Here is a 17,491-nt window from a genome sequence, read left to right on the forward strand (position 1 = left end):
CAACATTCGTCTGTAGCACCACATCTCAAATGCTGCGATTCTCTTCTGGTCCGGTTTTTCCACAGTCTATGTTTGAGTACCACACAGTGCTGTACTCCATTCTCAGAAATTTCTTCCTCAAATTAAGGCCGATATTTGATATTAGTAGACTTCTCTTGGCAAGGAATGCCCTTTTTGCCATTGCTAATCTGCTTTTGATGTCCTCCTTGCTCCATCTGTCATTGGTTATTTTACTGCCTCGGCGGCAAAATTCCTTAACTTCGTTTACTTCGTGACCATCAATCCTGATGTTAAGTTTCTCGCTGTTCTCATTTCATTTCTACAACTTCTCATTACTTTCGTCTTTCTTCGATTTACTCTCAATCCATACTCTGTACTCATTAGACCATTCCATTCAGCATATCATGTAATTCTTCTTCACTTTCACTCAGGATAGCAATGTCATCAGCGAATCGTATCATTAATATCAGCCCGCCACTGTGGCAGAGCGGTTCTAGGCGCTTCAGTCCGGAACCGCGCTGCTGCTCCAGTCGCAGGCTCGAATCCTGCCTCGCGCATGGATGTGTGTGATCTCCTTAGGTTAGTTGGGTTTAAGTAGTTCTAAATCAAGGGGATTGATGAAGTCAGATGTTAAGTCCCATAGTGCTCAGAGACATTTGAACCATTAATATCCTTTTAGCTTCAATTTTAATTCCACTCCTGAGCCTTTATTTTATTTCAATCATTGCTGTCCCGATGTACAGAATGAACAGTAGGGGCTACATATTTGCCTTACACCCTCTTTAATACAAACACTTCATTCTTGGTCATCCACTCTTATTATTCCCTCTTGGCTGTTGTACGTATTGTATATGACCCATCTCTCCATATTGCTTACCCCTACTTTCCTCATAATTTCAAATAACTTGCACCATTGGACACCGTTGAATGCTTTTTCCATTTAGACTAATTCTATGAACGTGTCTTGATTTTTCGTTAGTCTTGCTTCCATTATTAACTGCGTCAGAATTGCCTCTCTCGTGCCTTTACCCTTTCTTAAAGCCAAATGATCATCATCTCGCGCATCCTCAATTTTCTTTTCGATTCTTCTGTATATTATTCTTGTAAGCAACTTGGATGAATGAGCTGTTAAGCTGATTGTGCTACAATTCTCGTACTTGTCAGCTCTTGCTGTCTTCGGAATTGTGTGGATGATGCTTTTCGAAAGTCAGATGGTATGTCGCCAGACTCATACATACTACACACCAACGTGAATAGTCGTTTTGTTGGCACTTCCCCTAATGATTTTAGTAATTCTGATGGAATGTTATCTATCCCTTCTGACTTATTTGATCTTAAGTCCTCCAAAGCTCTTTTAAATTCGGATAATAATACTGGATCCCCTATCTCTTCCAAATCGACTCCTGTGTCTTTTTCTATCACATCAGACAAATATTCCCCTCCACAGAGGCTTTCAATGTATTCTTTCCACCTACCGCTCTCTCTCTCTCATGCATTTAGCAGTGGAATTCCCGTTGCACTCTTAATGTTATCACCCTTGTTTTTTTATGTCACCGAAGGTTGTTTTGACTTTCCTGTGTGCTGACTCTGTCCTTTCAACAATCATTTCTTTTTCGAACTCTTCACATTTTTCCTGCAGCAATTCCGTGCACTTCCTATTTATTTCATTCCCCAGCGACTTATATTTCTGTATTCCTGATTTTCCCGGAACATTTTTGTACTTCCTCATTTCATCGATCAGTTGAAGTATTTCTACTGTTACCCGTGAATTCATCGCAGTTACCTTCTTTGTATCTATATTTTCCTGCCCATCTTCTGTGATGGCCCTTTTTAGAGATGTCAATTCCTATTCAACTGTACTGCCTATTGAGCCATTCCTTATTGCTGTATCTATAGCCTTAGAGAACTTCAACCATATCTTGTCATTCCTTACCACTTTTGTATCCCACCTCTTTGTGTACTGATTCTTCCTGACTAATGTCTTAAACTTCAGTCTGCTCTTCATCACCACTTTATTGTTATCTGAGTCTATATCTGCTCCTGGGTACACCTTACAATCCAGTATCTCATTTTGGAATCTGTTTGACGATGATGTAATCTAACTGAAATCTTCTCGTATCACCCAGCCTTTTCCAAGTATACCTCCTCCTGTTGTGATTCTTGACCAGAGTATTCGCTATTACTAGCTGAAACTTGTTATAGAACTCAATTAATCTTAGACCTCTCTCATTCCTTGTCCCTAGCCCATATTCTCCCGTAAACTTTTCTCCTACTCCTTCCTGTACAACTGCATTCCAGTCCCCCATGACTATTAAATTTTCGTCCCCCTTTTCATACTGTTTTACCCTTTCAATATCCTCATACACTTTCTCTATCTCTTCATCTTCAGCTTGTGACGTCGGCGTGTATACCTGAACTATCGTTGTTGGTGTTGGTTTGCTGTCGATTCTGACAAGAACACCTTGTCACTGAACTATTCAAAGTAAAACACTCTCTGCCCTAACTTCCTATTTATAAGGGATCCTACTCCAGTTATACCTTTTTTTTCTGCTGTTGTTATTACCCTATACTCATCTGACCAGAAGTCCTTGTCTCCTTTCCACTTCACTTCACTGACCCCTACTGTATCTAGAATGAGCCTTTGCATATCCCTTATCAGTTTTTCTAGTTTCCCTACATCGTTCAGACTTCTGACATTCCACGCCCTGACTCGTAGAACGTTATCCTTTCGTTGATTATTCAATATTGTTCTCGTGGTAACCTCCCCCATGGCAGTCCCCTCCCCGAGATTCGAATGGGAGACTATTCTTGAATCTTTTACCAAAGGAGAGATCATGACACTTCTTCAATTACATGCCACGTGTCCTGTGGACATGTCTTTATTGCAGTGGTTTCCATTGCCTTCTGCATCCTCATGTCGTTCATCATTGCTGATTCTCTCGCCTTTAAGGGCAATTTCCCACCCCTAGGACAAGAGAGCGCCCCGAACCTCTGTCAGCTTCTCTTCCCTCTTTGACAAGGCCGTTGGCAGAATGAAGGTGACTTCTTACTTCGGTCGCCAATGCTGATAATTAATCTAAATTCAAGCAGCGGGGGGATTCGAACCCGCGACCGAAGACGTTTCGACTATGAATCAAAGACGCTACCCCCCCTCCCTTTTTTTGTTGATCTCATTTTGTTCTATATTGTTCATGGAGTTTGTTCGGGGCGGACGTCCGATGACACCCGTTTAGGTTGTTTGTTGGTCCGTTCACTTAGGGTTTTTTTTTTTTTTTTTTTTTTTTTTTTTTTTTTTTTTTTTTTTTTTTTTTTTTTTTTTTTTTTTTACAGGGAGTAGCTAACCCTCTGACCGAGCATGCTGAGCTACCGTGCCGGCCCCCTACACCACGGGCGCAAAGTAGCAGACGGTTAAGGACAAACATGTGGTTTATGCATGATGGAGTTCCAGACAGGCTTACTTGAAACATTTCACGTAAGTCGACTGTGCTGTGAATTCTGAAGTATTGTTCTGGAGTTTGGTGTCCACACCAAGAAGATATCAGAAGGAGAGAAATGACTTAGAACATGAACACATGCACCCCTAAGGCTACATAGTTCTGCACTTAAACACGCTGTAATGGTAAAGCCGTGTGGTTTCCGAAATATTAGTCATTCAGAGTGCAATGCTCTTAATCTCTAATGCAGGGCATGTATGTCTAACATCTGAGGTATATCCACCCTGCAAGTTTTCTATCTCACTCACTATGCTGACAAACATCAATATGATAACACTGCTTCCTTCTAAACGAAAGACATATGTAGTGTCTTTGTGATACATGCTGAATATAGCTTTCCAGAGGTGTATAGCGCCCACTGCTCACATCCGATCGTGCTTCAGAAGTTATACTACGCTCGAATCAGTCCTATAAAATGATCACCAGCAGCGGACAATGCCCCTTTTACAAGAAAACGGACAAATGCGTACCAGCGGTGTTTGACATGTGAAATTATATGCCATGCAGCTCTAACTACACGAACAGAACACAGTGTCTTCCACACGCAATGTCTGTCAAGGAAATGTATACACAGGGACTGCCGTACCTCACAAACACCTGCTAATAACTTAGAATCACTATAGTTATGAAATAGAAGACTCGAGTTATGTCCAAGATGCGGCAGGAAAATGAAGTACATTGCATAAATCTTCTTTCTCCTAGAGGAGGGTGCCAAAACAGGTTTTTCATTGACGGACATGTATTATCTCACATGCGTTGGAAGTCATCTGATGACTGTGGTATGGAGGGGCGTGCTGTTAAAGATCGCAGATAGATACAGCTCTAAGTCATACACAGAACACGCAGTTGTATATAAGTTGAACACAAGTTATGCCACACAACTGATACACGCTGAGAGAACAACGGAAAAAATGGTTAAATGCGCGACAAATGACCTGCGGCAACATTTCGCACTCTCTAGAATGCATCGTCTATTTGCCATTAAATCACACCTCGTTACAACCCCTCTCAAACGATGACATAATCTACTTTCCATAATCTTTTAATGCAGATCCATGTCAATTTAGAGGCAGATGGTTCTCTTTTCCAGGAAAGAAGCAAAGACAGCAGTCAACTTGCACGAATCACTATTACCCCAATAGACATACAGTAGAATTTTGTTAAAATAACCATACAGCAACTGTTCCATTAGGTATTTTTAGCTGACACCCCATGGTTGTGATTAATGAAGAGTACAGAGAAGCACATTGTAAATACTGATTGTTAGGGTTTAAAACACCTAAACAGTGCTGCACAGGGTCAAAGGCGCGATTCATTCTGCAGAGGCATATTGCAGTCCCTAGATGGTAATACAACGCTCTTTAGCTAAGACTCTTTGTAAAAATCTAGAAGGTGGTTACCGATAACTTTGGGGTCTCACCTGGGCTTGTGATCCGACATATATAAGATGGCTGAAACTTGAATAGTTTCAACTAGGGTTCTAGACTACGCTGATGACTACTTTGAAGGACAGGTGTAAACATGTAACTCTTTTGTATCGGTTGTGAATAAATAGTTGCCACTGTTTAAGTTCCAACCCTCGTAAATTTATTGCTATACATTTGGTGGTAATCCACGGTAACATTTTATTCCAGCTGTCTTTTCGCTGTCGACGAAAAATGACTGTTTCCCTGGATCCCAATGTTTCATTGTCACATTTTTTTTGTAATCCTCTTCCTGCCGTATACTAGCCCCATGTACAAGAATTTTCCTGCACCAAACGGAAGACATGTAAGTACTCCCTCATTTCCCCTCAATATCCCCGCATTTCGGCGTATTTTCCCCTTATACATATTATTTACCGCCAATTTTCATAATTTTATCGATTGTATGTCACTTCTTCTCCTGCGATCATGGCATACGACAAAGAAATTCAAGAGTCATAACGTCCAAAACGGAACTCAACTTCAAAACGTTGAAAATACATATTTTGACAGTGCACAGGGAAAACTGTGTGACTGTGAAACTGTTGTGTGCATTTGTTGCAGCTTACGTGGCAAACTATCATGTTTTCATCATTTCCTTGGGTGTGATCACATTCACAATCATACGAACACCTAATCAGGCAAGGTGTACAAGTTAAGGGCATCGATAAGAGATTCCTACCATGTGGAATACAGACTATTACTAATGCCATGTGTGACACATCAGACGTGTTTTCTGATGGAGATTCGATTGACTTATCGCCTTGTGATTAAAGGTTTGCTGTTCCCACTCGAAAGCCACTTTCTTTGAGCTGCTAATAGCGTAGCTGTCCAGAATCAACTTTCATTATAGGACCCTTCATTACACCTCGCTGTTGCAAACGGACGTTACACCACGACACAGATACAAATTTGAATAGAGCGAACAGCAAAAGAAAAAAAAAAATTGGGGTCAGGGAGAGTCGAACACGTGTCATACGGTTGGCAGTCCAATACCATGACCACTTAGTCTCTACACTGTGGCTCAGCCGTATTTCTCTATCTTGCAGTTCTTGTGGTTTTACCGTCCACTGTTTCTATTTCGACTTTTTTTTCAGAGTTCAGTACACCTGCTTCTTGTTTTCTTGCATGACTTGTGTTCAGTTGCAGACGGGCTGCCAACCGGGCCCTCTTACGATTAAATCTGTGTGTGTGTGTGTGTGTAGGGGTGGAGGTGGAGGGGGAGGGGCGGGGTGCATTGGGGAGTTTCCTTTGTTAGAAACACCTGTGTGTGCACGACCATTCAACTCTGTTACTCTGTCGTTAGGTCTGCCACCGATCGGCACCTATCCCACATTACAGAGGGGGGGGGGGGGGGGGGGGGGCAGGTCTCCGACCTCGACAACGTCGTTCAACTTCGCCGTTTTCGAGATGTTTATCCCGAGACGCGGGGCCACAACAGCCTGGCCTTTGTCAAAATCCGGTACTCGAGTCGATTTCGTCGTTTGAGGCACGTATCGTCGCTAGGGCGATTCCCCAGTCGTCTTTGCTTCACTTATGTACTTTCCTCACCGCGTAAAATGCCTCCAAGGCCACGAGGTGGCACTCAGTCTGCTGTGCTGTCCAGACGGGTGTCGCAGTTGCTGGTCGTACGCTCTCATGGGTATTTTTATGTGAATCTGACCCCAGGACTGACTGGCCCGACTACCACACATTTATCTTCCCGTAATTACGTATTGGCACTTGAACTTGAATCTCTATGCTTCGAAACTGGCCGTGCAATAAATTAGGAAATTACTGTCAACTGAAGCGGATTTTTATTCTACAAGTAACTCTTTCATGAAGAACAAGGACGAATTTCTTGCCCATTGTTTTCAAATTCTAGCTTGTATTTGTTTCTAATAATCTCATCAGTGGCTAGCCGTTAAAGCTTAATCTTCTTTCATCTACATCTACATCTACATCTACATACATACACCGCAATCCACCATACGGTGCGTGGCGGAGGGTACCTCGTACCACAACTAGCATCCTCTCTCCCTGCTCCACTCCCAAATAGAACGAGTCGAAAATGACTGCCTATATGCCTCTGTACGAGACCTAATCTCTCTTATTTTATCTTTTTGGTCTTTCCGCGAAATATAAGTTGGCGGCAGTTAAACTGTGCTGCAGTCAGCCTCAAATACTGGTTCTCTAAATTTCCTCAGTATCGATTCACGAAAAGAACGCCTCCTTTCCTCCACAGACTCCCACCCGAGTTCCTGAAGCATTTCCGTAACACTCGCGTGATGATCAAACCTACCAGTAACAAATCTAGCAGCCCGCCTCTGAATTGCTTCTATGTCCTCCCTCAATCCGACCTGATAGGGATCCCAAACGCCCGAACAATACTCAAGAATAGGTCGTATTAGTGTTTTATAAGCAGTCTCCTTTACAGATGACCTACATCTTCCCAAAATTCTACCAATGAACCGAAGACGACTATCCGCCTTCCCCACAACTGCCATTACACTCTTGTCCCTCTTCATATCGCTCTGTAATGTTACGCCCAAATATTTAATCGACGTGACTGTGTCAAGCGCTACACTACTAACAGAGTATTCAAACATTACGGGACTCTTTTTCCTATATATCTGCATTAATTTACATTTATCAATATTTAGAGTTAGCTGCCATTCTTTACACCAATCACAAATCCTGTCCAAGTCATCTTGTATTCTCCTACAGTCACTCAACGACGACATCTTCCCGTTCACCACAGCATCATCAGCGAACAGCTGCACATTGCTATCCACCCTATCCAAAAGATCATTTATGTAGATAGAAAACAACAGCGGACCTATCACACTTCCGTGGGGCACTCCAGATGATACCCTCACCGCCGATGGACACTCACCATCGAGGACAACGTACTGCGTTCTATTACATAAGAAGTCTTCGAGCCACTCAGATACTTGGGAACCAATCCCATATGCTCGTACCTTAGTTAGGAGTGTGCAGTGGGGCACCGAGTCAAACGCTTCCTTCTTTCCTTCCATTTTAAGTTACTGCCGTGCTTGGAGCTTGAGGGCAGCGGGAGTGACGACTCCTGTAATCACACGATGCTGCGCCGAGTGTGTCAATTGCTTCCCTCGTCCACCAGTGGCACGACAGTGGTGTCCCTGGCAGCCGCTCGCGACGTGTGCGTGACGTGTCAGTCGTGATGTGTTGCAGGCGCAGGTCGCGGTCGGCGGCTGGCGGCCGAGCCCGGCGTCGGCGCTGCGCGCTTTGCTGCGCTCCCTCTGCTTCGGCACCTCGGTCACCACCGGCATATTCGTCCTCCACTGCCTCTTCAGGTGAGTCCGTCCGACACTCATCATACCCCTCCAGCAGCAAAGTTTGTGCAACGCTGTGAAGTTGATGCATTAAGCTGTTCTGAAAGCGGTGCTGATATTCAAGATAATAAAAGCGGGTTAAAAGCTGTGGGCTATCTGGGGAAGTTATACTTGCGTTACTGAGCAATAATTTTTTTTCAGGTATCCAGTCTTGTTTACCAAATTGTCAACCAGACTAACATTAATTATAATCTTTTAACAGTCATCTTACGACAGCCGGTGATATACAGGGTGTTACAAAAAGGTACGGCCAAACTTTCTGAAAACATTCCTCACACACAAATAAAGAAAAGATGTTATGTGGACATGTGTCCGGAAACGCTTAATTTCCATGTTAGAGCTCATTTTAGTTTCGTCAGTATGTACTGTACTTCCTCTACTCACCGCCAGTTGGCCCAATTGAAGGAAGGTAATGTGGCCTCCGGTGCTTGTGTTGACATGCGACTCATTGCTCTACAGTACTAGCATCAAGCACATCAGTACGTAGCATCAACAGATTAGTGTTCATCACGAAAGCTGTTTTGCAGTCAGTGCAATGTTTACAAATGCGGAGTTGGCAGATGCCCATTTGATGTATGGATTAGCACGGGGCAATAGCCGTGACGAGGTACGTTTGTATCGAGACAGATTTCCAGAACGAAGGTGTCCCGACAGGAAGACGTTCGAAGCAATTGATCGGCGTCTTAGGGAGCACGGAACATTCCAGCCTATGACTCGCGACTGGGGAAGACCTAGAACGACGAGGACACCTATAATGGACGAGGCAATTCTTCGTGCAGTTGACGATAACCCTAATGTCAGCGTTAGAGAAGTTGCTGCTGTATAAGGTAACGTTGACCATGTCACTGTATGGAGAGTGCTACGGGAGAACCAGTCGTTTCCGTACCATGTACAGCGTGTGAAGGCACTATCAGTAGCTGATTGGCATCCACGGGTACACTTCTGCGAATGGTTCATCCAACAATGTGTCAATCCTCATTTCAGTGCAAATTGTAAATTTTCACAATCAACACATGTGGTCTGACGAGAATCCGCGCGCAATTGTGCAATCACGTCATTAACACAGATTTTCTGTGAACGTTTGGGCAGGCATTGTTGGTGATGTCTTGTTTGGGCCCCATGTTCTTCCACCTACCCTCAATGGAGCACGTCTTCATGATTTCATACGAGATACTCTACCTGTGCTGCTAGAACATGTGCCTTTACAAGTACAACACAACATGTGGTTCATGCACGATGGAGCTCCTGCACATTTCAGTCGAAGTGTTCGTAGGGTTCTCAACAACAGATTCGGTGACCGATGGATTGGTACAGGCGGACCAATTTCATGGCCTCCACCCTCTCCTGACCTCAACCCTCTTGACTTTCATTTATGGGGGCATTTGAAAGCTCTAGTCTACGCTACTCCGGTACCAAATGTAGAGACTCTTCGTGCTCGTATTGTGGACGGCTGTGATACAATACGCCATTCTCCAGGGCTGCATCAGCGCATCAATGATTCCATGCGACGGAGGGTGGATGCATGTATCCTCGCTAACGGAGGACATTTTGAACATTTCCTGTAATAAAGTGTTTGAAGTCACGATGGTACGTTCTGTTGCTGTGTGTTTCCATTCCATGATTAATGTGATTTGAAGAGAAGTAATAAAATGAGCTCTAACATGGAAAGTAAGTGTTTCCGGACACATGTCCACATAACATATTTTCTTTCTTTGTGTGTGAGGAATATTTCCTGAAAGTTTGGCCGTACACACACACACACACACACACACACACACACACACACATATATATATATATATATATATATATATATATATATATATATATATATATATAAGAGAATTTAAATAAAAAGAAACAAATAGGTTTATATTTGGACATTTATTTTAACATTGATCATTGTTTCGTTAAAATTTCAGCATCTTAAACTTGATTCATAAGTAAACTGGTGCCTCATCTAGGATTGTGAAAATGTGAGTTTGTAATCTTACGGAACACACCAAATATGGAGCCAAGATTGGGAGACTGCATACAACACTGCATTCATAAAATAACACACGAAGAACGTTGAAACATATGCAAGAGGAAATTAACCACAACCAACCGATTCAATTTTTTACCAAATAAGTTACGGTTGTAGCGCAATCCTGTCCGTAATGAAATTACCACACACTGGCATACTAAATTCATACTAATTGTCTGTGAAATCTTCTCAAAAAGAATAGCCAAGGGCTACTTTGATGATTACACCACATGCTTCACGTGGTCAACTTGGTTTACACAAAGAGTATAACTCCACAATAATTTTGATGATTAAAATAAATTACATCGAAATGGAAGAAAAACCTCAAACTGGTTACTATCGTCATACTATTAATCTGATGGGTCAAACAATTATATAAGCACGTGCTACTGGTCTCACAAATTACATCCCATGTGGGTTGGACATAAAGAAAAATTGCTATATTAAAAAAATATTGTCAAGACCAGATGTTATAATCTCACGCACATTCGCATTTAAGATTGATGATCTTAGTTAGAGTTACGGATCATCAATATGTGGTTCCACTTTGCTCACAAAGTAGTGAGAAAGCAACTACTGGAAGATATTCTGAACTTCACACTCAAATTACACTGCGTTGCAATTTAAGATAACATAAGATATTTTAGATATAAACCTAAAACAAAGGTGATTAAATTTTCAGTTAGGCTAAACTTAAGAAATCCATTGTCCTATGGACTTAGCAGAGACGCGCTTAGCCGGAGATCTTACCACTTCAGACACTCGCCGTGGACCGACTGGCGTGGGCCGCTACTGAGGGTGCCTCACAGATACAGTCGAAGTGACCAGAGAGGCAGCTTCTATACCAACATGACAAGGGACGGACAGGACGATAGCAAGAATAGAAACCTCTTTGCTTTTAGAAAGAGTAGCTGCCTCTTCCAACGTTGCTCCTACTGTTCTCTAGAAGACAGGTTTGTCTGCTACCATCAAGCATGCAACTAGAAATACATTTGCTCGTTCATCCTTTCACACAGAAGGGAAGGGGGATGACAGTATCTTATCATATACACTATATAAAAGAAAGCGGATGTAGGTTCCATATGCGACTGTGTGACATGAATTGCATATAAACTGTGTTTTAAAGTGTAGTAGTGTGACAGATCGTTCTTGTTTATGTGTAAACGTAGCACGTTTCACTGCTCAGTCTCCTCCCAGATAGACTCAGACACACCACAGTAAATTTAGAAGTGGAATGTATGCCGTAAATGACAACAGATTTAAGAAATTAACATGAAAGGAATTCAACATAGACATTTCAATGCAAAAAGAATTTAGAGGATTACAGGAGCATATGCGGAGGATTAATGATTGGTAAACAAAACATTTGTAAGGCAGATTCTTGAGTGCCGCTCATCGGTCTGGGAACTATGTCATTTCATCGAATCGAAAATTAGAAGATCGAACGGAGCGTTGAGCACTTCGGCACACGCTCGTCTACTCGGCGCGAGAGTTTTACGAAGATGCATAACAAACTCCAGTGGCAGACGCTACAAAAGAGGCATTGCGCATCACAGAGAGGTTCAATGGCAGTGGAAAAAAACAGTTTTGTTAACCCGTAGATCAACATGCGAGCCAATACTGTCCCTACAACTTATCCTAGAAAATATGTTAAAGAAAGGCAGATCTACGTTTATAACATTTTTCGATTTTGAGAAAGTTTTTGACAATGATGACTGGGCACTCTCTTCGAAATACTGAAGATGCAGGGCTAAAATAGAGCGAGTGAAAGGCTTTTTACAACTTGTACAGAAACCAGACGGCACTTAAAAGAGTCGAGGGGTATGAAGAGCAATGGTTGAGATGGGAGGGAAACAGCGTTGTAGTCTACCCTCGATGTTATTCAATCTCTACAATGAGTAAGCAGGAAAAGAAACCAAAGGAAAAACTGGAATAAGAGTTAATGTTTAGGGAGAAGAAATGAAAACTTTGAGGTTTGCCGATGATATTATAGTTCTGTCAGAGACATCAAAGGACTTGTAAGAGCAGTTGAACGGAATGGACAATCTCTTGAGAGGAAGATTAGTTTGATAGATCGCGTAACTAATGAGGAGGTATTGAATAGAATTGGGAGAAAAGAAATTTGCGTTGCAACCTGATTAGAAGAAGGGAGCGCTTGGTAGGTCACATTCTGAGGCATAAATGGATCACTAATTTAGTATTATGGGGAAGTGTGGGTAGTAAAAAATCGTAGTGAGAGACCAGGAGATGAATATAATAAGCAGATTCAGAAGCCTGTATGTTCCAGTAGTTACTTGGAGACGAAGGGCCCTGCACGGGATAGAGTAGCATGGAGAGCTGCATCAAACCAGTCCTCATATTTAATACCAAAACAACAACAGATAACTTCTACTATGATATTCGACACATTGTGGTATTACAATTTAAAAGAAAAAGTAATTCATTTACAGGGTGGTCAGAAACAGACTGAAATACTTGTAAGGGTGTTGCAGGGTAGACTGTGCTGGTAAATGGAAATGCCGTATGGCTAGGGCCTCCCGGCGGGTAGACCGTTCGCTTGGTGCAAAGTCTTTCTAGTTGCCGCCACTTCGGCGACTTGCGTGTCGAAATGATAATGGTAAGGCCAACACAACACCCAGGCCCTGGGCGGAGAAAATCTCCGACCCCGCCGGGAATCGATCTCAGCCCGTTATGTATGACAGTCCGTCGTGCTGACCACTCACCTACCAAGGGCGGACGACTGTGCTAGTGGTGGTGCTTCAAGAACGCACTGGCATGTTTTCAGCGTTTATTAGTTTGGGTTGTGAGAGGATTAAACCCAAAAACGTGTCTAGTCTATCTCGATGATATAATTGTCTATTCGAGGAATATACAGGCGCATGTGAGACATTTGGATGCTGTCTGTGGTAGATTACGATCGGCACATTTAACGTAAAATTCATTTTGCGCAAACTCAAATAAACTATTTGGGGCACGTGATTAGTGAGCGTGACGTACGAACTGAATCTCGTCTTACACACGCAGTTCAAAATCTGATATATCAAATAACTAAGCAGGTACAGGCATTCATTGGTCTCTGTAATTACTATAGATGGTTCGCGATAGACTTTGCGAAAACACCCGGACCATTGAACAAGCTGCTGAAGAAGAGCACGAAATTCCATTGGTCGCAGGAGTGTCAGGAAGCATTTGAAAAATTGAAAGAAATATTAGTTTCAGATACAGTATTTCGAGAAATAATTTGTTCTTTCGTGTGATGTTTCAAATGAGGTAGTCGGTTGTGTTTTGGGACAGATGGTAGATGGTCAGGGAACATCCGGTAGCTTACGCTTCAAGGCACTTAAACAAGGCAGAGCGTAACTATTCAACAACGGAGAAAGAGATGTTGACGGTCATACACGGTATTACATATTTTCGGTGTTATCTGTGTGGTAGAAAGCTTATGATCGTGACAGAGCATGCCACAGTGAAATGGTTGCTTGGTTTCAAAGATCCATGTAGTAGATTAACTCGGTGGCATTAAGCTTAGTGAATTCAAGTGCGAGGCAATCCACAAGCAAGGGGACCACACGCAAATGCAGATTCGTTAAACCGCGGGGTAGCAATATTAAGTACGCTAGGGAAGGGCGTGAAGAATGGCAGTAGGCACAGGCAAGGGATAAAGAGTGCCAGGCAGCTCGGGAGGGGGTTGTAGCATCTTCTTTAGGCTGCTGTGGAAGTGGGTTTATCCAGCCGTTTAATTCTTTACTGTACACTAAGAGATACGAGGGTGTACAAGATGTTATGTAAATAGGCCAGTTGTTTACTATGTGCTCAAATAGTTCAATAAATTCCGCCCAACGTATATGTTGCATACTTGCATACGTTCGTACAAAACGATTAAATTCTCAGAAAATACGTTCAGTCGGCTTACTTATGGATGAAATTTTGATATCAGAATATGCTTGATGTTACAATCCCACAGATAATTTCTCCATTTCTTGCATTTAATGTTTAGAGTAATATCTGTGAGAAATGCAATGTAATCCCTAAGAATTTTTCTGACGATGACAGGCGCTCCGCTGTAGCGTACAGTTTGACATATTTAGAAAAAAACCCATAAAGGACCACTAAGTACTTATGCTGGACTGGCAACGTAAATATTTACATTTTTGATCGATTTTCTCCCAAATACTTGCATTTCCATTCTAAGATGTAAAAGTAAATACGATATTGTCACACAGTCCACAAAATGTTAGAAAATGTTAGTCCTCACAGCGAATTGTGTGCGAAAAGATAATATCCTCCAATCACGTATTGCGATTTTTAACAGTTGTGTCATTATGTATTCTATTTTTAACACTCATAACCGGAAGTAACTTACAAACATACATCACTGTTTGTAGGGCTCGAGAGATAATTGCTGTCATCAATATGTAGTCAATGTTTATACCGTGATACTCACTTGCAGTTTTCAGTATTCTCAGCGAATATGGAGTTCGACTGCTGGAGAAATGGCAGTACATGTCCTCTTAATGTACGAGTGAACACACATTGACACTACAGTGTGCGTTTAAATCTTATAAGCTAATGCCATTATGAAATGGCAGTAACAAATACGCGCCTATCCCATGAGAGACAAGTAACACAGTGCAACAAATACGTACTAAGTATTCATTATCCATGCAACATGAGTGTGTGACATCGCTAGAAGACTACCCCTAGTATACCAGTAAATAAACGATGAGAAACAAATCGAGTCACAACACAATTGTTTTTATTGTAAACCATTTACCCCTACCGGCGTAGGATGGGAATAGTATAGAGAGGCCGACACACACACACACACACACACACACACACCTTAGAGATGCCGCCCAGCAGGAAGCAGCCAAGACGACTAAACTGGCAGGTTTCATTTCGTCAGACCAGCCAGCAGTACGCAGGCAGCCTTAAAAATTTTATATTACACATCTCTTTCAATGCTGTGAATATTTCCAGCAATGATGTGGCCTTGTGAACATATTTAGTTTGCAGGGTACGGTATGTTTTACAGTGAACAATCAAGTCAATGACGAACTTGTGTACAATGCGTCTTTACGATATCATATAAGCACATGAAGTGGAAGTTCAATGCAAGATGCTGTACCTACACCTATAGGTTTGAATGGAATACATGTGGAATTCAAAGCATACAAAAAGCAATTAGTTGCGAAATACTGTTGTACAGTGAATGGGGTAGATGTGGAATGAAGAAGAGTAAGTGTGTTTTAAAGTGCAATATATGTAATAAGTGTAGTCGCTATGTCAGAACTTTGAATATGTATATAATATATGTGATGAAATTAAAAACGTTTTAATTAATTGATATTTTTATAAGCTGCAACATGTGGTTAAATACATCATGCATATTATTATTATGTTTCTGTGGAAATAGATGTATGTTAACAGAGCTCAATACCACACTCTTTATTCAGGAAGATGTGTAGCAGGGTATTTTTTGTTGTTGTTGTTTATAAGATGACTACCGGAACCTCATCTTAAATTCGTCCCATGTAAACTAGTGTGTACTGCTATAAGTCACCGTACCACGGGAACACTTAACAATCAGATGTTGGAAATCTGTTAAAAGAGCTACTGCGCACACGACTCTTGCGAGTGTATGTATATTGTGTTACTCGCAGTGTTGGCACATTTGTTATTTTTTTATACTGCTATACAGAATCTTTTTCTTAAGGTCTACTAGTAATATTGCTTGTAGACTCAATAACAGTAAGTAATATCCTTGTTTGATGGTTTTGCGGAGAAAAATATGTTTCACCTGCTGCTTCCTTCCACGCTGCTACCATTTAGTACATTTCGTCAGCCCTCCACAGAGTGAAATTCGAGCGATCCATTCCATAGTTATGAACAATGTTCTTTAGCGTAGTAAATTATATACGCAATGTATCTTTTAAAAATTAAAAATTATGTTAATTTTTTCATCTGTATTGATTTCTAAATGTGCTCATTTTTCTTGTTTGGAAACCGTTTGTCATACGACAGTGTTTGCCAAATATGTTAACCTTAGCATGTACATGATCTTGCCTGTATGCATCTACACAGTTGGCCAACTCGGGTCCAACGCACAGGGGATGTTTCATTATACCTCTCAAAATGTCATTGAACACAGTGTTCACATTTTCAGTTATTTGATATACAGGATGGTCCATTGATAGTGACCGGGCCAAATACCTCTCGAAATAAGAATCAAACGAAAAAACTATAAAGAACGAAATTCGTCTAGCTTGAAAGGGGAAGCCAGATGGTGCTATGGTTGGCCCGCTAGATAGCGGTGCCTTAGATCAAACGAATATCAAATGCCTTTTTTAAAATAGGAAACCCCATTTTTATTACGTATTCGTGTAGTACTTAAAGAAATATGAATGTTTTAGTTGGACCACTTTTTTCGCTTTGTGGTAGATGGCGCTGTAATAGTAACATACGTATACGTACGTGGTATCACGTAACATTCTGCCAGAGCGGACGGTATTTGCTTCGTGATACATTGTGTTAAAATGGGCTGTTTACCAATTGCGGAAAAGGTCGATATCGTTTTGATGTATGGCTATTGTGATAAAAAAAAGCCCAACAGGCGTGTGCTATGTATGCTGCCCTGGACGACATCCAAGTGCCCGGACCGTTCGCCGGATAGTTGCGTTATTTGAGGAAACAGGAAGTGTTCAGCCACATATGAAACGTCAACCACGACCTGCAACAAATGATGATGCCCAAGTAGGTGTTTTAGCTGCTGTCGCGGCTAATCCGCAATCAGTAGCAGACAAATTGCCCGAGAATCAGTAATCTCAAAATCGTCGGTGTTGAGAATGCTACACCAACATCGATTGTACCCGTACCATATTACTATGCACCAGGAGTTGCATGGCGACGACTTTGAACGTCGTGTACAGTTCTGACACAGGAGAAAGAGAAATTATGGGACGATGACAGATTATTTGCACGCGTTCTAGTTAGCGACGAAGCGTGATTGACCAACAGGGGTAACGTAAAGCGGCACAATATGCACTATTGGGCAACGGAAAATTCACGATGCTACGACAAGTGGAACATCAGCGACCTTGGGGGGTTAATGTATGGAGCTGCAATATGGGAGGAAGGATATTTGGCCCCCATTTT

General features: G+C 41.9%; 1 protein-coding gene across 1 annotated transcript in view; it reads left to right on the top strand.

Moving 5' to 3' along the window:
- The window catches only part of LOC126266671 (uncharacterized), a 175,659-nt gene that overhangs the window by 60,562 nt on the left and 97,606 nt on the right, over positions 1–17,491 (top strand). Inside the window, exon 2 of the mRNA XM_049971095.1 lies at positions 8,150–8,271. Within this exon, the coding sequence (XP_049827052.1) occupies positions 8,150–8,271 (122 nt within the window). The remainder of the gene's footprint in view (positions 1–8,149; positions 8,272–17,491) is intronic.

This window comes from Schistocerca gregaria, chromosome 1 (genome assembly GCF_023897955.1).
Source record: "Schistocerca gregaria isolate iqSchGreg1 chromosome 1, iqSchGreg1.2, whole genome shotgun sequence".
Classification (NCBI taxonomy): Eukaryota; Metazoa; Arthropoda; class Insecta; order Orthoptera; family Acrididae; genus Schistocerca; species Schistocerca gregaria.